At 37.0% G+C, this 23,346-nt stretch overlaps 2 protein-coding genes across 2 annotated transcripts in view; both read right to left on the bottom strand.

The window, feature by feature from the left end:
* Positions 1–11,625, bottom strand: part of LOC139969621 (gamma-aminobutyric acid type B receptor subunit 2-like) — a 41,752-nt gene extending 30,127 nt beyond the window's left edge. Inside the window, exons 1-4 of the mRNA XM_071974740.1 lie at positions 11,033–11,625; positions 9,052–9,171; positions 6,000–6,126; positions 2,093–2,329 (exon numbers count right to left, since the gene is read on the bottom strand). Of these exons, the coding sequence (XP_071830841.1) occupies positions 2,093–2,323 (231 nt within the window). The 5' untranslated portion in view covers positions 2,324–2,329; positions 6,000–6,126; positions 9,052–9,171; positions 11,033–11,625. The remainder of the gene's footprint in view (positions 1–2,092; positions 2,330–5,999; positions 6,127–9,051; positions 9,172–11,032) is intronic.
* Positions 11,626–13,617: 1,992 nt separating this feature from the next.
* On the bottom strand, positions 13,618–23,000 carry LOC139969620 (dorsal-ventral patterning tolloid-like protein 1). The gene is made up of 10 exons (XM_071974739.1): positions 22,741–23,000; positions 21,071–21,287; positions 20,226–20,483; positions 19,057–19,205; positions 18,562–18,847; positions 18,085–18,252; positions 17,330–17,518; positions 16,645–16,767; positions 15,540–15,666; positions 13,618–14,766 (listed from the first exon to the last, which is right to left on the bottom strand). The coding sequence occupies exons 2-10, from the start codon at positions 21,279–21,281 to the stop codon at positions 14,493–14,495; spliced, it is 1,785 nt and encodes a 594-aa protein (XP_071830840.1). The 5' UTR covers positions 21,282–21,287; positions 22,741–23,000; the 3' UTR covers positions 13,618–14,492.
* Positions 23,001–23,346: the final 346 nt, after the last annotated feature.

Genomic DNA, 23,346 nt, shown 5'->3' with positions numbered 1-23,346 from the left:
AAGGATCATCGTCAGGAACTATGTATACAGGCCTTGGCGTCATATGCTTACCACAACTGTTTACGCTAATCATCTGATATAAAGCAAGACCAGACTTTTGAGGAAATATTGTGGGCATGTGATAATTATTCCTGATGATACCAGGTTAACTAAAAACAAACAAATTCAGGTCTGCATACTAATAAATATAGTATACAGTAGGCTTAAGGCTTAATTTGGTTTTGAAAAGACCTTTCGTTATTTGCATTACGATACTAACAAACATTTTGACTTTCAATATATGGACTCGTAAACCATTTCTTACATAATTTATTCATAACTAAAATGCAGCCAAAATCCGATTATTTTTCTTTCTTACCAATAAAAGTAGTCTGGGGAGGGATTCAAGCCGTTCTATGAAACAAAAAGAAGCCTAGAGCAAATTTTTTATTTCAATAGAAAATTACTGGAAAAGTACATTGACTTCCAGTATATTGTATGTATGATGTTCTTCGTAAGTGCAGTGTCATTGAAAACATGAAAATAATACTGCACCATATATTGCCTAGCAACAACAGATGTCTCTATGATTCACTCTAAAAATTGATGTGTTTCTATTTACTTGTATACATATACCAATGAAGGAACCACCCGTTATTGAAGAATAACGTATGGCATAACGTAAGGGTCACGTGATATCATACTAGCCAATCGGACGCAGGAATGAAACTGAAAGATAGAAAGAGGTTGTATATTTAATACCTTTTATTACCTGTTTTTATAAGTTTTTAACCACTTAATCCCAACTGGCAAATTTTGTATCGTGCAGACTTTCTAGTTCATCTTTCCTGTTTTCTTTGATTCACTGAACGATTATTTTGCTAGGTACACTAAAATGCTTTAAATTTACTCTGTGTGGAAGCACTTTCTTTAGGCAGTTTCAGAAACAGTGTGAAGCTTATAGAATAAGTAAGCGTTGAATGATTGATTGTGTATATGCACGCTCCAAGTAGTATGAAGTACTTAAAATTAAAGTATAGATAATGATCACGTTCATATATACCGCCGTGACTTCCAAAGCCTAAGATTCGTTACATATCTTATTTAAGGTGAATATACTTTTTTTTATCAGAAATTCCGGGGACGAGATGGAGATATTGACATCCACGTTATAAGTGACGGTGGGGTTTTGAGGTCTCAATATGTTTGGTGGTGTTATGTCTCAAGAATGATGATCCAGTCCCTATGTTTCTGTGATATATTCTCAAAGAAACAGGCATTTCTTTTATATTTCTTCAAATTTACATTTTTCTGAGCGTTGTTTTTACAAACTTGGGAATGATCAGTTATCGATCAGTAGAAGATCAGTGACAATACATGAAATCCAGGGGCAAGTCTTAATCCGGGGATGATCCATGAAATCTGGAAACCGGGGACGTCTGTTCGACTTAATCTTACTTGCCTTTTCAGAAGACAAATCACATTCTTTGTTTGCCAACCTTCTGGTCATATATAGTAACAAAAAAGGAAACAAGGTCAAGTTATTTTGTTTGTTTTGGGTATTAATTAAGAACAAAAACAATGACGAATTGACGAATTGAAATAGATAGGACCATGTACCTTACTTGTCACCTGTCGCTTCGAAACAGATAATTTTCTTTAGTCTGTTCTATACAATCTTTGTTTTTGGAGACTTAGTAATGGTAATGCTTTCGATGACGTGTAATAACAGCATAAATATACATGAAGTAGGTTACTGTAGGATGCCGATAAAAAAGAACGTTTATTCATGAACAACCGAATCAAAGTGTCAGCCATCCAGCGAGGGGTAAGGCTTAGCTTGTGAGAAATTCTAAAAGGACTAGTGTTTTTCATTCTTTTCCCTGACTTTCTTATGTGAAGAGTGGGTGGTGGGTGGTGAAGACTAGATTGGCCCTGCAGAAGGTAGTGTGTGATCTACTTAACCCATGTTTTTTTCAATCATTGTATACAAGTAGCCATGCATGATAAAGGGAATTTTCAAATCCAACGATATTGCATCATCAAGTACGCACCTGAGTTAATCAGTACAAGCAAATATATAGAAACAATTTCAATACAATTTTTGTCTTACCATAGATTCTTCGTAAATGACATATAATGTATAGTCAGCCAATACGTCGCTTCGTTTGTTAATGTCCTCTACAGCTAAATTCGTCCCAACGAGGCTCTGTTTCCCGAAAGCTCCAATCCATCCCTCACTACTGTACGGTAGGATAGCGCCTAGGTAGAGGGGGTTCTTTCCTTCACATGGTGTTGAACATAGAAACAGGATCGTACCCAGATGAACTAATAGCGAGTTCATGTTGCTCTATGTATAGAAAGGAAATACGAGCAGACTACTTTAAAATAGATTACGAATGAATCACGATTCATATATGTTTGATCTCCATGAGCTACAATACACATATTTATTACAATTTTCAGTTAATTGGGAACACAATTTCACACAACACACCCGTATATATATATACACACTTTTGCAGCAGGAAGTGAACATCTGAATATATATATCTGAACATCTGAATATATATATATATATATATATATATATATATATATATATATATATATATATATATGTATATGTATATATATATATATATATATATATATATATATATATATATATATATATATATATATATATATATATATATATAGATAGATAAATAGATAGATATATATATATATATTATATGTTTATTATTAAGTATTTTAACAGGGGCTCAATGAATTAGTCGATTTTTGTTGATAGTTTTCTGTTATGTACTGATAATTTTAGCCATGCTTGATAAGTTTGTTAATGGAAGGTTAACCATGCATGCAGCGTACTATATATGTAACGTTAAGGCTAAATATTTTAAGACTTCAATTATTATGAACGCAATATATGATAGTGCATGGCATAGATCAAAGATTTCTTATTAAGAATATTCAAGAATTGAAAGTTTGAACTTCAACGCAAACGAGAATACAGATCAAGTTGTTTCTTACAAAACACGGAAAAAAAAGTTGCATTTTCATTGGAAAATTAATCGTATAATCCTGATTCCAGCTTTGAGATTGCTGAGTGAAGTTGGTGTATTGTCCCTAATCGGTGCTTGGATACCTGTAAAAATATATCTATTTTAATCACAACGAATTTAAACAGCTTGTTGTGTCTAAGGCAGGGACCTTTCCCAAGTATGAGATTGAGGCCACAATCATCCTTGGCCCTGTGGATCCAGTAAAAGGGAACCATCATCTTGTTACATCTAATGAGTCTATTGATGAATATTCAACAGTGTGTAAAACGAGGAGACTGTAAACTGGAGTAAACTAAAACATCGTTTGATGGTACCAGAAAATAAAAACACATCGCTTGATAGTACCAAACGTTATTGAAAACAACAGCGTTCATTTTGCGTCCCTACATCATTTGGGACACAATTTTGTTCACACTACAGGCTAAGGGTATCACGGAAGTGTTAAAAAAACATGATAAAATTCTCATCGTCTGTTTAACTTGTGGATCCCTTTATTGCATATTTATAAAAGTATTATAATGTTCCCTCAGTTTATGTTCCCTCAGTTTCAAGCACATATGCTGAATGGATCTTTCACAGGCGGCACTTTCAAGTTTTCAACATCAATGAATATTGGTATGACTCCTACTAGCCCACCCCTTCCTCCACCTCAAACCATGGGTCGGGTTCCTGTCAAAAAATGTTTCATATTTCAAATGTTTTCCATTTGGTTTAGATTCACACAATTCACTAATTACGTGAAGAACGCCCTTGACTAACGTCTGTCATTCTGATATGAAATTAGAATCCAAAGGTTCATTGATTTTATATTTTGACTTTGAGAGTAAAAAACTTATAGACAAAATAGTTGATGTTTTCTATGTAAATAACTGATAATTAAAAGGACTGACAATTATTCAATCGAAACAAAAATAACCTCATCAAAAGGACTTGGACTGATCTCAACCGAGATTAATCGAAAAAACCTGTGTAACGTTTGTAATCAATTATATACATTTTCATATCCCGGAACGAATTTGCCTGTGAAATTATAATTGTTTGTCGCAATAAAGTTGATTCAAGTTTGAAAAGTGTCATAAAAATGAAATTCTAGGTTAGACGTGGTAGGAACGGAAGTTGGTCCTATGGAGGGATTAATTTGTCGGAGTGGGCTTTTCGAATGTGGCGGCTCTTTCGTATGATCGACGGAAATGGTGATTTAAAATACCGTATAAATATATAGAATTTTATATATATATATATATATATATATATATATATATATATATATACATATATATACATATATATATATATATACATATATATATATATATATATATACATATATATACATATATATATATGTATATATATATATATATATACATTTCCGTAAATAAGAAATGATTGTGCAGCAAGTGATACCGTATCACAATAAATACAAGAACATCAAAAAATTGAAAAAAACTGAAAATATCATATTTATAGACTATAACTTAGGTCTCGAATAAGGTCTAATCGCAAGTTTGTGCTTATATAAGTACTTTTTAATTAAAAAAAGGATCTACCCAATAAAGCATAAAAACAAAAAGAAAAACGAGCGAATCGAATGTGAGACCATCCATCTCCCTCCTAAGCATTTGAATTCGATACAGGGTTTTGTGTTTGACCGATTTCATTAGCTATACATATTACTTCATTTGACTCACACACACACAAACAATCCGGCATTTAATATCTATACCAATACTGATTCCGTATTACTATTTAAAGTAATATACTGCAAATGTCAATTAAAACTAGTAATCCCTTGATTTGTCCATCGCATAATTTGATTACGATGCAAGGTTTTGTGTTTGACCGTTTTCAATTGGTATACATATTACTTCATTTGACACACAGACACAATAGAAAATCCGGCATTTAATATCTACCAATAAACCCATTTAAATTGTTATACAGTAAATGTCAATTAAAAGTAAATCCTTCGATTTGTCCATCGCATAATTTGATTTAGAAAGGGGAATTACATCGAAATTTGATTCTATATAGCAGAATTAAATTAGTGTATTGGCTGGATTGTCAACAATGCGTGAATTATTAGCTGGTTCGGCCAAAACGACTCCAAGGTACGACATGGAGCTCAATCTACGAATAAAAATGGAATGCGTGGTAAAGGCTTTTTAACTTAGTTACTGTGAATGTTTCATCTTACCCGATACTCATGGCTCCTACAATAACTACTGTTCTTGTCCTGTAACACATGTTACGAACACAAAGTAGTAATAACTGATACGGTAACACGGTAGCATGTGTTACAGATGGCACCAGTAGTTAATGTACAATGTACAATAGCTATGAGTATCGGCTGTTCATCTGCGCGTACATTAATGTCACTTGTTTGAACACTGACCATGCATGGTAAGCGCACCGGTATTGGATCTGTAATATTGTGTATAGTCTGAACTGCTTTCGCGGTTTAAAAGTCATTTGATCGTGATTAACGATTTAGCAAAACGGATGGACATTTTTTTTTTGCATTTGTAGGTCAAAAGCACATGATTTTCTTTTTAACGCGAAGATATGAATATTCAAATGTTGTGATATTTTGTTAATCCATCTGGCAAACAGCAGAGTGGATGATGACATCAAATCAGTTAAGCTGAAAATGTCTCCTTTTGCCCCTTCTTTATAGCAGTTCAATCATTTATCCACAGATGAAAATAATAGTTTTACGAATGATTTGTTGCACTAAATAAAGAGAAGATTGTCAGCCTATAGGCAAACATAGCCAAACACGTATCAAATGTCAAGGATAGATCAACAAAGATTTAAAATAAACATATTAAGTTAAAAGCCTCTGGAGGCCATCTGTCCAGATAACACATTGATATAACAGCTCCCTGCATGCTCTCGCAAACCACGTGACAAAAGCACAGAATACGATATGATTGGCTGGACAAAACTTACTGTTTACCGTCAATCACTCATATCTTGGGTAAGGGACAAGATATTAAAGTGGAGTTTCTTCAAACGAACGTAGTGGAATATTTTTCTCTTCAATATAACAGTCACATGGCCTGCCACTGGAATACGCCTGCAAACGTAGAGATTAAGAAAAACTTTGACGTCACATGACGCAGATCAGCCGACAATTTCTTCATGGTCTTTTTGTGTGTGTTCTCAATAAGATTTTTTAGTCTTTAATAACTAACTAGATGTCTCATTCTTGTTTGCTATTAAGACAGTCTCCTTTTGAATCCGATAGAAGCTATCATTAATTTCATTCACATGTGAATGTTTAGTTAAAGTGAGTCCGAAAAGGAGCTTTCATCTTCAGATTATCTGACTGAGAAACTCCCTCCAAATAGATGGAGCTTAATTCATCCATACATACATACATATATATATATATATATATATATATATATATATATATATATATATATATATATATATATATATATATATATATATATATATATATATATATATATATATATATATATATACATACATGCATACATACATATATATATATATATATTATATATATATATAAATATATAAATATATATATATACATATATATATATATACATATACATATATATATACATATATATATATATATATAAATATATATATATATATATATATCTGACTGAGAAACTCCCTCCAAATAGATGGAGCTTAATTCATCCATACATACATACATATATATATATATATATATATATATATATATATATATATATATATACATATATATATATATATATATATATATATATATATATATCACATGGTTCAACCCACCTTACAGTAAAAATGTGAAATCTAACGTTGGTGCCCAGTTTCTCAAACTGGTCGACAAGCACTTCCCTCCCGGGGCAAAGCTGAGGAAAATATTCAACAGGAACACTTTAAAAGTGAGTTACAGTTGTATGAAAAATATGAATTCAATCATAAAATCCCATAATGCTAAAGTAATGAAAAAATTCAACCAAGAAACCCCCATAAGAACCTGCAACTGCAGAGATAGAGCCTCTTGCCCCCTACAGGGTGAGTGCCTTGTCAGCGCCGTGGTGTATAAGGCCACAGTTACTTCCGGTGACGATGGCACCACCAGGTCATATGTTGGGCTTACCGGGGGGGATTTCAAATCTAGATACAATAACCACACTAAGTCTTTCAGAAATAGTAAATACGAGAAGGAGTCTGAGTTATCTAAACACATATGGGGATTGAAGAGACAAAAGGTAGATTATTCGGTTAAATGGAGCATAATTAGGCAGTCCGACACTTACCAGCGAGAATCGGGCAACTGCAACCTTTGTATAGAAGAAAAACTGGAAATCCTACGCACAAGAGGTGACACAATCAATAGGAGATCCGAGCTTATCTCTTTGTGTCGCCATGGGAACCCCAAGCCATTGAACCGTAAACGGTTGAAAAAAACGTAGTCTGTTTTGACCATCCACTGGCCTGAAGATCGTCGCTCTATGCGTGCGTGAAACCCAGGGTAGCAATATGGTGTAAATTGTATATCTTGTCTATATGTGATATATATATATATATATATATATATATATATATATATATATACATACATGCATACATACATATATATATATATATATATATTATATATATATATAAATATAAATATATAAATATATATATATATACATATATATATATATTTATATATATATATATACATATATATATATATATATATAAATATATATATATATATAAAACACAAAATCTCCACAAAATAATATTTTATCAAAACATTATTGTTATTATGATATTTAATACTACCTTTGGGTTGTCATTACAAGCAAGTGTATGTAGACAGTATGTCTGCAATAAGAACAAACAATGTCCAAGCCCCTTTCAAGGGTATTAAAGTATCTTTTTCTTGGCAATCAGACAATTTAACGACATGTAAATATTCATTCGAAGGTAAAAGCAATTAAGTTTAAATATTTACTAACAATTGGATCTGAATAAATTGTGATACAATTATATGCAGAGATGCAATTTCATACTAAAATAAAAAATAATAAGGGTGATGGCAATTACTTGGACGAAACTCTGACGTAACAACAAAAGCATCTGGTAATCACACGATCGAAGGAGAAATATAGCTTTTCTCATGGTAAGCTTGCCTTGGATTTTGGTCGAAATTGCAGGGTAATTCGGCAATTTTTCAGCATTCGAAAAGGGACCAAGGCGTCAATTTTCAAAAATTGAAAGGGGAATAAGGCATTCTTAAGATGGGGATCCAGGATTTTAAAAGGTTCGTTGAAACTGACTCTCATATAAAGGAATGGGAAACATTTAGACTTGAAAAAGTGCATTCTGAAGCATCAATTTATAGGCTCAGAAAATTAGTTCTATAATTGTGTTTAAGAACTTTCATGTTTTTGTGTGGGGTTGAAGGGGGAGGTTTACAACTTAACCCCTGGTCATTGGTAACTTGTCACACCCAAATAATTTTACGTGTCCCCTGGCGGACTTAGCAATGGGTGCAGGCACAAACTGGCGCAAGTACGCAATTATATTTACGAGTTACCTCGCAAGTCCCCATTTATATACACACCTGGGTGAAGAGAGGCAATGGAGATAAAGTGCCTTGCCCAAGGACGCGACGTAATGATCTGGTCAGGACTCGAGACTGCAACCGTAGACCACAAGTCCACTGTCTTAACCAATTGACCATTATTTGTCTTTTAGTTTATGTTTCTTGTCGTGTCCTTTCTTCATTGTTATTATAGCAGTGTTCTACTTTGTTAAGCTAGACGACTGCCTATATATCACTTCCTTTCATGTTATACATGTTTTCATGTAATATTATTTTGGAAGAAACAAGAAATGAAAGAGCTACATCAGGTTATATATTTTTTTAACTGACTAAATCCGTAAAATTTGAGATTAAACTCTTGGGTAATAATTGAATATCAGATTACGTTACCTATAATAGTCTTTATTAGAAAATAATTTCACTTACTTTGAACTTGGTAAGAAAAGCACCCTCTAACCAGAAGTTCATAACAAATTCCACCGCCAAATGAGTCTCCACTCGACAAATGCAACTGCATTTGGTTATGCTCACCAGGCGCTTCTTTTACTTCATTGGGGAAAAAGAAAGACAAACACAATGGAAGCTCGTAGGTGCCACTTTGCGAGATTCTTTTTCAAAATTCCCTAGAAGGAAATGAAGAATGAAAAGGGGAGATGGATAAAGAGACGAAGACTGAGAAGGAGAAGAAGAAGCAGGAGGAGAAGGAGAACTAGACGTATGAGGAGAAGGAGTATCAAACGAAGATGCAGTCAGAGACGGACAAGGAGAACGTGGTGTTGAAAGCGGAGGTGAGCACAATGCGCAGAAGGAGTTGTAGAAGGACACGCTATAAAAGGTGAAGAAGGGGAAGGAGAAGGATAAGAAAAGGAAGACGGAGTTTGAGAAGGAGAAGCAGAAGGAGTATCCTGTCCAGATGATGGAGATGGAGTTGGAAACGGAGAAAGAAAAAGGAGGAGGAGAAAGGGAAGGCGAAGATTGAGAAGGAGAAGCAGGAGGAGTACCCTGTCCAGATGATGGAGATGGAGTCGGAAATGGAGAAAGTAAAAGGGGGAGAAGAAGAAGGAGACGGAAAGAAGTCGGAGAAGGATAAGAAGACGGAGATTGAAAAGGAGAAGCAGGAGGAGTACCGGATGATGGAGATGGAATCGGCGACGGAGAAAGAGAAAGAGGAGGAGAAGGAGACAGAATAGAAAAGAAAACGGAGCAGGAGAAGGGTTAGAAGACGGAGATTGAGACTGAAAAGGAGACTGAGAAGGAGAAGGAGAAGGAGTACAAGAAGGAGGACAAGGAGAAGGAGGAGCAGTAGAAATAAAAGGGGAAGAAGATGGGGGAAGAGAAGGACACGATGGATGAGAATGTGGAGGATGAGTAGGAGGAGGAGGAGGAGGAGGAGGAGGAGGAGGAGAGCAAGTAATGGGAGAAGAAAGAATGGAAGAAGTAGAAAGTGAAGAAGAAGAAGATAATAGCGTGGGAGATGGAGGAGAACCAGAGACGGAAATAAAGTCAGCAATGGTTCTTGAAGAAGCTGTTGTGCGTATTAACTATTATGCTTTCCCCGGTGATAATGTGATAAAGCTAATGCAAATAACATCTAAAGTGCGTTGTCATAAGTTTCGATTATTCAAAATTTCTCTTGCAAAAACAGCTGTAATGGCTTCCCAAGGGAAAAGAAGCTACTACAGTAACTTCATGCATGGATAACCGGCTTCCACCTGCCGTTCCAAAACATAGTTATATTAAGTTTTCAATACCTCCGCTGTATTATGACAGTGATAATAAATGGTTGGTATTATATCACTATTGTTTGTAAGCTATGTGGTACAACCTTTCGATATAAATTGGAAACTTTTTGTTCCTTTTCAGTAGTAGATGTCAATGAAGCATAGATAAAAGCAATTTGGTAATTAGGGAAAAACTTGTTGTACGTTTTCTTGTCCGACAGAGCGTAGATAAAGCACGAATGAAGAAAGATGGAGCAAAGATATATTTTTAGTACTTATAATAGTGCAATTACAAAGATAAAGGAGAAAGACGGATAAATACGGGGAAAAAATGAAAGAGTATAGACTTGGAATGAGTGGATTTTGTTAGTAATCAGTGTCGCACAAATGAAACGACATGTGTAGGAAAGAGAGAGGCATGCAAAAACGTTCATCTCTGCTGCAACATTTAAGGTCATAAAAATGTCCTCATCTATGAAATATGTATATTTAGCCTCTTTGAGTCAGTTATTCTATGCATTTCTATAAATCGTTATCATATTCAAGGATACGCTTAGCATTAGATATACGTTTCAATGTATATGTGATATCATTTGACATATAATATTGGGTAGAGCTTGCTCACAGACTTACTTCTAGTAATTTTCTTACAAATGTAAGTTTGATAAAAAGAAAATACAACTTACTGTTTCAATTCTGAAACTCGTATTCAGATTCTGTCTTTCCAAAATTATATGATGCCTTATTTTCCAGACATTTCCCGGCATTCCCAATCCTCTCAACCACAGTCCCCTTACATCGAGACTGCAACCGTACGACCCTGGAGATGGCTAAACGAAGAGCCTGTATCATGGACCCTTGGAAAGGGGAATAGGGCCCAGATACTTTTCTTTTATTAAAGGAAAGTCACAAATGATAGGTCCTGGGCACGAAATCAAACAACGTGATCCACTCTCAACCCCAGTCCCCTTACATCGAGACTGCAACATCACGATCCCGAATATGTTACGTGAAGTGTGTATCATGGTCTCTTGTAAAAGGGAATTGGGCCTAGAAATATTCTTTTTGTTTAAACAAGAGTCACCAAAGATAGATCCTGGGCACGAAATCCAACTCTCAACCCCAGTCCGCTTACATGGAGAGACTGTAGTCACCGTAAAGGTAATGTATATATACGTACGGTACCACACATAATCTTGTTAAAGGTACGGTGAGCGATCTGTTCGGTGTTTACTGTATACCCGACGGTATTAGGTGCTGCACTGTACATGTTTTAAACAATTACGACATAGGTTTGTCACACAGTACTATTGTGTTGTTATATATAGAGGATCGTTAAGAAGTATTCGCAATGGAGTATAAATTCCTCAGCCTCTCCAAATGATTAAATACCTAATTAGCATAAACACCTGGGTAATCATTTAAGACTTCAATCGAACGTTGTATAAATGCAAGATGTATGGTATGATAGTGGTCGTGGTAAACATATTGTTCTTTTAAGAGTAGTCTTAGGGGACTGGGGTTGAGAGCGGATCGGTCGTTTGGTAGTTTGGTTTTTGGTGCCCCAGGTTCTTTCCTGGGTGACTTTTCTCAGAAAGTTTCTTTTAAGTGTAGTCACCTAAGGTTAGGAGCCTAGGTTGCTCTGTGTGTGTGTGTGCATGTGTGTGATGGTGCACGGTAACATCCTAGGCGGGACGCGATAACCCAGTTGTGTTTCCAGGGGGGTTAGGCCTGGAGAAGCTGCAACATTGGAACACTTTGAAGACCGTCATGTTCATATGGGCGTACAATAACAAGGGCACTTGGGCTGAGATTGTATTAGTACAGTTTTCAACCATGGCTTCGTCAGTTTGTTCTCTTTCATATCCTCATAGAAGTGTTCAAGAGATTAGTGACGTCGACAATATATATACAAACAAACAAAATGATGATGGCATCGTTATAAAAAACGTAGTACGACAAAATGGAGAAATATCATAAAATAAAGAGGAACAAGAATTAAACTAGGAAAAGGGTCACTTAATATGAGCTTAAGTGAAGTGAAATGCGGAGAAGGGCTTCAGCGAAACTATTTGGCACACAAGTTAATAGTCAATTACGAAAGGTTTCCTTTAATTTATAGCAAAATTTACGTAAAGCTGACAATCTTGAACTTGGATTGGAAACGTTGCTATATTTTACAGTAACATTTATAGGTTTCCGTGCCCAGGCTATATTCTTGGGTGAATTTTTGTAATGCTAATCTGAACATTGTCGAGAAATAACTTAGTTCAAAAGGCAGATTCTTCCCTTAAACATATTGAGAGTTTTTATTTCAAGAATAACAAGAACTTAGTACCTTCAAAGCACCGCAGGTTAACGATAGAAAACAATGTGTTTGTACCAAGCACTGAATTAAGAGTAAAGATCATTTAGGGTATTCAGGCAGTGACAGTTCTCAATGGGCGGGGCCATAGGCAGTGACAGTTCTCAATAGGCGGGGCCATAGGCAGTGACAGTTCTCAATAGGCGGGGCCATAGGCAGTGACAGTTCTCAATGGGCGGGGCCATCCCCTGCCCCACCTCCATCGTCAGTAGGAGGGGCGGAGGGAGGAAGGTCAGTCGGGAGATTTTTTTTAATTCAAAAGTATTTATTTAGCACAATCTTGCATTTGAAGCAAATTATATACTAATTTGTAGTCTCAATTTGCAAATTTCAACGTCTACAATATTAACGAATGAAGAAAAAACTGAAGACCAAATATAGCGAGATGTTGACCCCTGCAAGGATCAGGCCATCACAAATCTGGCAAAGTTTGTTCCTGTGACGAGGGAGAGCAATACATAGTAACTCTGAATTAGAATGGAGAGTTGATTGATGCTTCTGGGCGGATCCAGGATATTGGAAAGGAGGGGAATAACCCGGATCGTTGAAGCGGACTTCTATGGAGGGGAGGGAGGTCCTTCGAAAAAACTAAAACTTTAGGCGTGAAATCCATGGTTCAAATTTAAAATGTGCGCAAGGTTGCACCAATAACTTCTTTGTGCGGTTAAAAGGGGGTGGGATGGGAGTGTCTCTACGCCCGTGTTCCTATAGCCACCATCCACCACCACCACCCATCATCTGCTAAAACTATAATATTACTTCAATAAAATACTCAGGGGGATTATAAACTGTCACATATCACAACCGCCAATCGGATAAGGAAGGAGGGGGCATCTTCTTACGCTGTATTCATTCCATAATACACAATAATGTTAACAAAATATTTGATGTAAACAACCATGATTTTTTTTTTTATATTGAACTGGCATATTACCAATGCAGAAAGGAAGATCAAATATAAAGTAGTACTTTGCAGAACAGACAAAGGTCCAATTTGTTTTCAAACCTCTCGACTCTGTATTAAAACCCATAAAAAAAATCGTCTTCATTGTCTGAATATATACAAAAACGAACATTATTTACAAGGTAACAACAATTATGTATCGACTCTAAGCGAAAGTAGGTAAACTAATCACATTTTTGCATCTTCATTGGTAGGTACAATGGCGCCATTCTTAAGCATGTCATGTTACAAACGTAGGCAATATACACCAAACCTGACAAAAATATATATTATACTTTTTCCATCAACTTTAAGCATAGAGAGAAGAAGAAAAATGTTAGTAAACTGTTTAGTTACTGCCAAAAAAAAAGCCCGTGTATGTAAATGTATAAGTTAAAGTTATTCTGCTGTATTATCGAAACCCAGGCCCTCTTACATTAACTTTAAGCAAAGCTTGAACTTTCTACTTGACATACGCTCTTCCATTTTACTTGTTCGTTCAAGAGAAGTCCCTTCGTTCGTAACTTATAGCTTATGTGCGTATACATCAAATCTGAACGGAAGACATCATCCGTAGGCTTGACCCATTCTGACCCTCAGTCCTCTGGTATCCGTACGGTGGTCACGTGATGATGACGATGATATTTCATGGTATGTAGGCGCTATATATACACTTTGCATTTCTCTTAATACAAACCCACTGCGGGATAGAAGTATATACATACGTGTTTCATTTATAATTGTTCGGGTAGCATACGGTGAACATATCGATGGATATTCATATTTACATAACTTTATGGTAAACTCAAGAACATTTTAAATCCTTTCGTCGCAATATCTAAAACTTGCCTGCGCCCTTTAAAGGAGGAAGGATGTTGTTACGCTCTTGTCTACGATCACCGAGCCCTAGGGCTGAAATTGTCGTTTGGTCGGGCGTCCGAACGACAGGCGGTGGTAAGTTGATGGTTAGATTACTCTGTGGCTGATTATAAAGGTTGGAGGGTACTGGCGGATATGCATGGTTTTGACTAGCTGAAATTGTGGGTGGTGGTGGCATGCGAGCACTATAAGGTGGTGGATCGATGTTGGCAAATACCACGGTGTTTCCATTGCTGTACGAAAAAAGGGAAAGAAAAAAACAAACATTGATTTTAATGTATACCAAGAGACTCCTTCGTTCACTGAATTTACATGTGTGTGATTTTGAGATGCGATGTGACGTAGCTTGTAGTGATATAACAATCGCGTAGTATCCTGGATGAGGTGGGGTGTACACCCTGCCCTCCCCCTGTCAACCCACAAAACTGATCTCGGCAAAAAATAAATAATTATTAGTAAAACCTGACGTGTGGACCTTGTTAAAGAATACTTATGTCTCAGTCTAAATATGTGTCTGAATGCACCATATCTCACCTAATACTTTTATCTTTACGGTGAAGGACCTCCGGATCTCCTACAAGAGTCGGGTTTTAACGACCCCACGGCTACATCTCCCTTCTAAAAACCTGGATTCGTTCTTATACATTACACCTGATTGGTTAGAGCAGAAGATCCATTTTCCTTCTTTAGCAGTGTATCAGAGGTTAGATATTTAACTAAAAATAACACTAGGAATACTTAATGTGAATAAGAGTGTTTTTTTTTAGTAATGTCACATTAATGATTATTCAAATTAAGGCTTACCTGGTGTTTAATTTCACATTTATGAATATTCAAAGCTCACCTGTTCTTTAACGCCACACTTATGAATATTCAAATCTCACCTGTTCTTTAACGTCACATTTATGAATATTCAAAGCTCACCTCGGGTCTTAAATTTCACATTTATGAATATTCAAAGCTCACCTGTTCTTTCACGTCACATTTATGAACATTCAAAGCTCACCTGTTTTGATTTCTTTTTGGTTTTTGTGTGGTGACGTTAATGCAGATACAGATACAGAAGCAGCAGGGGCCAAGGAAGATTACCAGTATTACGATGACGATAACCCACACGGCTGAGAAACCCTCTCCTAGAAAACAGAGAAATACAATGATACGAACATAAGAGTAAGTTAACTACACAGTAATGATAACTAAGTAATAAGGGGGTGGAGCTGGCGAGAGTGTGGGGGGGGGTGGTTAGGAGGAGCTCCCAACAGTTTTGTTAAAAATGCCCATTTTTATTAGTCATTTGCTAAGAAAATAGTACTTTCGTATACTTTTGTAATTAAAAACTGCCCTTTTGTATTTTTTGTGTGTGACAATCTAAGATCAAACCTGGAATTAAAGAGTGCCCTTTTATTGAAAAACAACAAAAAATATTCAAATATTGGCAGTTGTGGTACGGAATATACAGAGGATTAAGTTTGTTTGAGAGTCTGTGGTTTGTCCCTGAAATAAAAATCACACGTTCCCCTCCATCCTCTAGATCGAAACCTCTTCCGCTGCATCTAGGTAAAGCTATCGATCAGCTTAACAAAAAGAAAAAACTAATGGTATACTTATGAGCACAACCTTACGTGTAGACCTATAATTATAGACCTAATTTTTAGCCTAAACATGCCCCAGAATAAACCATTTTAACCTCTGACCCTGTTACATGGAACTTGGCTTCAGCAACCCATTAGTGGCTATACAGCCCCTCCTTTTGGAACATCCTGGAACCGTCTCTGATCTCATCTTCATCCCAGCTTTACTTAGCCTCCTTCTAACCGTCTCCCTACATTCATCACCGTTACCACCATCACAAGTTGAGCATTTATAATAGATATCAATTTGGGCCTTATTGAATAATTATGGTTAGGATCGCATCATACAAAACACGTCCATCTCATCCCATTCTATATTTGTTTCACCTCAGCGGCGTTTTAAAAATAATAATGAAAAAAAAAACTTTGCCTTTCTTCTGTAAATGTTTTCTTTTTGACGTCTAAGGTAAACTGAAAGTTATTAATACTTTATGAAAAATGATGATGATGGCGTTCCAAGGAAATTGCGATTGGACTTACCACAAGCATGAGGTTCTTCGTCAGAGTTATCATCACAATGGTTTAAGCCGTCGCATACTAGCTCCTCTGAGATACAACGTTCATTTGAACACATGAAGTATCCCTCGTCGCAACCATATGGATCTGGAGAAATTACAAAGAAAAACAGAAAAGGAAAGGAGTAAAGGGTGATTCGTTGTCACGTCTGATGGCAATAATAATCCATTTGTCGGACGCGTACACTACAATACGTATGGGTACATTACATCAAATAGTTCACACAAAATTTTAACAGAGGCAAATGCAGTAAGCAAAGAGAAGAATGTCACTTATGACAGATGGAGTTAGAGGAACCAGAGATAAGTACGGTACGTACTTTTCTGGTCTGGTCTCGTGCCTTGATTACATACAGAACATAGTATAAATATACATATAGATATGTATGGTACCGTATAAACCACGCCCTCCGCCAGTGCCAGAGGGCTCCGAGAAATAGAGGGCATTAGACTTCATAGCCACCTTATACAATCGGATTCTAAGTACGCCTGCGCGATAATAATTTTCTTTGGTATCATTTCTGTGTTCATTTCTGTGTTCTGTTACCATTTCTGTGTTCTATCATACCGGTTATTTCAAATTCGTCAAAGACGTCAGTAATTATGAAAAACAAGATTCCTCAAGAAATTAGATGATAGTTTCATCTCACCTTCATAAAATAGGACATAGGTGAACTTAAACCCTTGGTGGTTATTATTGCCGTTCTCATCCGAATTAAACTTCACAGTCACGTGATTCGATGACGTGGTATAATGCCCCCTGTCTCGTTCACATAGCCAGGTGACAGGATTGGTACTTATCTCTAGAAAATCGCCTTCATTGCCACAACCCTCGTTAGCTAAAAAGATAGAAAAGGGATTCAATGAAGGATTATTCTTTTGTAACAAGACCCCGTACACTGATTACACGATCAGTTTAGAAAACGGTAAACTTATATCATACCACAAATAGGTAGCAATATATAGGTTTACTAGTACGGACAATAGGTAACCATATAGGTCTACAGTAGCCTACATGTAATGCATAACTCATAGTTCAAAATATAAAGTATCCCACTCATAGAAAAAGAAAACTGCTGTACTAAGTTCATCATAATAAACAATTGTAGGCTAGCAACCATTTTGGAGGTTCTGATGGCATTGTTGAGGTAGATGGAATTAAGAAGAGTGATGGGGTTTTAGAGTGGCTGGGGTGTGGTTTGGGTAGGCCTATGTGGTGGGTGGAGGGTGGAGGGGAGGGAGGACTAAGTCTATTCAGTAGGGTACAGATGGGGGAAGAAAACCTTAAAGGATCTTTAGATACAGGCCTACTGTTACAGTTGTAGGCCTACTAGTAGCCTAGCTACTTCAGTGTACATGCGTAAGTGTGTATTTCACTGAGGTATAGCAAATTAACCGTACTCACGAGGTGAAAGGTCATTTTGGAAGAAGTTTATGTAGACCTGTTCGTCGGGTCTGTCCCCTGAGATAATAATAGTACATTCCTTATTCGGTGGATAGGTGTCATAGAGCTCTTGGTCGTGTGACGTAAACATTCCATGTTTCGATGTTGTAATAATTGTGCCTTCGCAGACTGTAACAAAACGAAATACGCGAAAGAAATTAAATGATAAAAGAAAATAGTCACATACAAGACATGTTGTACCAGTGGCGTAGACACGGGAGGTCCGAGGGTCTAGCCCCCCCCCCCACCCACACCCAAAAGACATATTTGTTTGTCCCCCTCTCAGAACAAAATTGTCAACATTTATTTTTGGAAGTGATTTTGACAAGTTAAGTAGATGGTAGAGTACAAGAATTGAGAGGAGACATGTTAGGGAGGAGTGATGTTAATAGATGTGTACGTGTATAGCAATACATAGCTAAGGTTAACGATGCTTACCGACCACATTCTGCAGTTCAGTGGTGCCGGAACCGACCGATGGGAACCCGATGGAAGCGTCGATATACTCCGCTTTAAAACCAGTGTACCTCTGAGAATAGTCCGAGTGGAAATGAACGTAAAGGCTGGACCCTGTGGTTGACTCTATTATGTCAGGTGGGTGGTTCCCTGACCCTCCGCAGTACCTCCCAAGGACCAATGAACCCTGGGAACTCCCATCTTTTACTTCTATGTAGTCGTACACACAATTAACTGAAGGCTCGAGATCGAACGACAAAAATCGTAGCTGTTACGAAGAAAGAAAAATGAAGATATAAATTTATACTTAATTAACATACCGCCGAAAGTAATTTGTGTACAATAGATACGACTGAATTGTGTCTATTTTGGACATAACTAAGAAAGGTTCCATTTGTTTTTTGTGCAAAATCTCTGACCGTACGGTAAAATTTGATCCCGAAGCGTAAGGATTTACTATAGGCATAGCATACGTACCTGCACATTGTGCTCACTATCAACTGTAATAATGTAAACGCAGTCGATGTTATTTTCATAATTTTCTGGGAAACCAGGAGAAGTGAAAAACCCTGTCTGTCCGTCCAGTAGCTGGTAACAGGCACCCGGATCTGGTGTTGCGACATTCTCTGAAGAAGAGAAGGGTTTAAAACAATTTTATGGTACCTGCATAATAAGGACATTTCATTGGGTGATGACGCATCATGAGCCAATTAGGATGCGCCATTTCACTTCTTTTTTTCCCTCAATTTTTTGTTTTGTTTTTTGGTTTATATAAGATAAGCAGTTTGTTCACATGTCTCTCTGTTTTTTAAATCTCCCTTTCTCGGTACATGAAAAACATTGACAGCTTTTTCTCGTTGATTTTCTAAAATTGTTCGACATTTAAATGAAAATAAAATCTCATAAGAATGCAGTTCATTATAATAATTATAATAGTAAGTAATATTTATATAGCGCGTAATCAGCAAAGCTGCTCAAAGCGCTTTACAAATGCAAAACCTCAAGACATATATATAGGTACAAAAACTAAAATATTAAATATATCGAACCAATAAGGCAAAAAATGTAAAAGCCAAAAGCAACAAAATAAAAAAACACCGGTACTAAACGATACTATAATATATATATATATATATATATATATATATATATATATATATATATATATATGTATATATATATTATTATATTGACTAACTATATTTCATATCAGATAGGGAACAAATTCTAACTTCATATGAATAACAAAGCATTCATGGCATCCAACACCATTTGATTTTTACAAAATTTGTAATGCATTTAAAACTTTTTTCGTTTTTTTGTTTCTTAAAACTTTTGTTTTCCTACTGAGTTTTTGTTTTTCATCTGACGTTTTCACAATGATTGTTACATTAGACAAAATATTCCAGCCGCATAACTGCTTCAGATGAGGAACATTTAATATTTAAATTTTATCCAAAAACACAAGAAGTAAATTAAATATGTGTAATCAAACTTAAACGTTTTATAGGAACACAAATTCAACCGATAACAGTGATGTTTAACAGTCTATATACAACACAATCGAAGTTCTTTTTTAAACGTATAAACACCAGTGGTTTATAAACTTGCTTGAAGTCGTTTTCCAGAGACGCCGATAAACTCACCAACATAGCTAGAGTTTACCATGGTAACCGTGGCGGAAAATCCAACTTCCTGGATGGATCCATCGGTCAAGAATGACAAGAACAGCCGAGTCCTGGTACTGATGATGATAGGCGGCGCTATTTGACCGCACCAGACACCAAAGCTCGGTGCATCTGCCGAAACACCGTCGTGAATTTCGATGTAGTCATAGCTACAGCTACCATAGTTATTCGCTCTCTCTAATTCAAAGACATCAAATATTATTCTCAACCTGTGATCTGAAAAAAGAAGAATCAAAAGAATGAAGTTGAAGGACTATGACGTAAGTCTACCATAATTGTCGATTCACCAATCAATTAAGCTCTTCAACGTCACGTGACATTCTTAAAAAGTCGTACCATCTATTTTTTTCACAATTTTATTGATCCATCTTCAAGAACGTTTATATTGGGGCAGACTAGCCTAACCGATGTGGAAAACTCTTGAACATTAACACATTATTACATTAATAAGTACAGTAGCTTGAAGAGTCGCAAACCATTACCATCTTTTGCGTCTGAACACCCTGAAACATATTAAACTTTCTCACAGGGGAAGAACCATCCACTAATTTACTCCTCCCCACCAAGGGCACAGTTACGCATCACTTCGCGCGCCTTACAATTATTAACTAACGTTTCTAAAGGAGGAGGGGCCAACCCTTCCTTTAGACTCCTCACCTCGACGACATAACATCTTATCGCCCCCCCCCCTCCGTGCCTACAAAAAACGTGGTTGCACCCCTGGTGCGCACCACGGTACCTGCATAGGAGTAGCAAAACTACAACAAAAAGCAACAACAAAGAAGAAAACTGCAATGGCTTACAACTTTTAGCCTTGAAAGAGAATGAGCAAGTCGTCCTGGGTGGGTATTCACTCGGGTACTGCGGTGACGTCACGATCACTGTTTCTAACGTACTTTCAAGTTCGTATGTCTCTTCACAAAGTATTTCATCTTGTAAAGTTGGTTTCCATAGAGACACGACGATCGCCAGCACCCAAAGGATTAACCTAGCCTTTTCCATGAAACGTTGCATAGTTTGCTACACGAAAAAAACAGGAAGACAAAACCGAAAATAAAAAAGACAAATGAGAAAGACCACGGCAATATTTGGCTACATAGGGTCAAAATGTAACCAGTACCTCCCCACCCACCCACTCATTCCCCACCCAACCCCCACTCAATCCCCACCCCACTCAATCCCACCCCAACCCCACTCAATCCCCACCACACCCACGCGTAGCGCGCTAAAAATTGCCTCAAAGTTTCTTCCCAAAATTACTCCGTTACATTGTTCAACTGCAGTACTGAATGTGAGATCAGTAGAATTGAAGTCTGAAAATCAGTGACCAAAAGCCGACTTTCTAGCATATTTTGAGGCAATACTGATGATCTCTAAGCTGAATAAAGCGTTTTCATCTCCAACGATAGTTGCACAAAAATAAAAATCCAGATTGATATGTCACCAAATTGTTGTTAATTTAGCGACTCTTCACCCCACCCATCCATCCACCCCGCTCCCCCCCCCCCACCCGTGGTTGATTAGCCATCGATCATATTTGTCTTTATAGTAGCCAATCGTACTCAGGCAGAAATTTGTGGCTGTTTACATTCATTATTTTGTGCTACGGTGCATTTTAGATGGAGTAAGGGTGAAGCGTCCCCTCCCCCAGCCTCCACTCACGGTGAACAGGGGGTCCTAGCTTCAATCCCTAGTTACGTTACTGCTTCTGAGATATACAGGCAAACTGAATTTCACAACGAAGAAATATCAGTGTGGATATATTGAGGTCCATACAATAGTTGGATGCGAATGTAATTGAAAACGTACCCGTGCTCAAAGCATTTTTAGAAATCTAGCATAAATATTCAAGCGAGGATTCAGGTTATGGGTGGTGTGCCCACCCCGCCCCCCCCCCCCCCGCTCTTTCTTCAACCACACACAAGACGATTTAAAGGAGATATTAGCATAGTCTGGCATGTTTCTCTATCATAATTTACAGTCTAAATTTTGTTCCCTGAGGGAGGAGCCCCAAACACCCTACATGACCAGGAGTCACAGTCAACGAGGGCCTTTACCCTTCCTGGATCCGCCACTGATCCCTCACATTCAACTGAGAGGTCCGTGTTTGAAACCTCTCCTGCAACATTCCGTGTGTCTAGCCAATTCCTAGAAATTATTCTCCGCCCGTAGCCTATAATACACGTTTTCAAATGCAGAAAGGACAAAACGTTTTTTTTAAAAAGATTTCCCCTTCACTGTACCCCTCTACTGAGAGATCCCGTAGAGATAATCACCAATATCTCCATCACATGTTACATTACGTCATACATTATAATACCCAGGTTCTAGCTTTAATTGGGTGACTTAAAAAAAATTTTTTATTCTATCCCTTCTACAATATAATCACGTAGGTCAACATCTTCTGAAATATTGGCCTATAGTCGGTTGCTGCAGGGTGCCTGTTTGTGAAACAAACTATAAAATTACTTACCGTAACTTAAGTGTCTGAAAGTGTCCTCAAATAAACTTCCTGAACACGGTTCGCGCTAATTATCGTCTGATTTTTGCAGTGTCCAGTGTCCTACATGTTGGAAACAACTCAAACTTTATAAGATGCAAAGTTGAAATTAGGCTTTTCGATTTTAAAAGTTAAAGATTCCGGTATAGGCTACACAGGTTACCGTGTAGGCCATTGTATAGAGAGGATCTTGGCGTTATATAGTTGTACATAACTTATGCATGATTACGTGATATACCACTGTAAATCCCTTCCATAGAGGCGCGTCACAGTGTCGTCATAGCAACCCCCTTTGATCGTATTTGTTCGACGCATCGATTATTTTTTATGGAAAGGGTTCAGCTCAGCAATTTGTCAAGGGTTCAGCTCTGTCAGGAGCTTTACAGATTGAAATTCTATTGTCGGTTATTCTTTGTTCACTCCGTGGAACATCGCGAATGAATAATGGTTGTCATTCTGCAATGACGTATTTAGATTACAGAGTAAAGGGAACTTGTGTAAGGGGGAATCCTTAAGCTGTTCGGGTAATTAACTTCAATGTCAAAATATGTAGTGGGCCGGGGAGGGGGTGGTGGGGGA

This window comes from Apostichopus japonicus, chromosome 7 (genome assembly GCF_037975245.1).
Source record: "Apostichopus japonicus isolate 1M-3 chromosome 7, ASM3797524v1, whole genome shotgun sequence".
Classification (NCBI taxonomy): Eukaryota; Metazoa; Echinodermata; class Holothuroidea; order Aspidochirotida; family Stichopodidae; genus Apostichopus; species Apostichopus japonicus.
The sequence above is the reverse complement of the archived record's forward strand: the minus strand, read 5'-3'. Positions and strand labels throughout refer to the sequence as shown.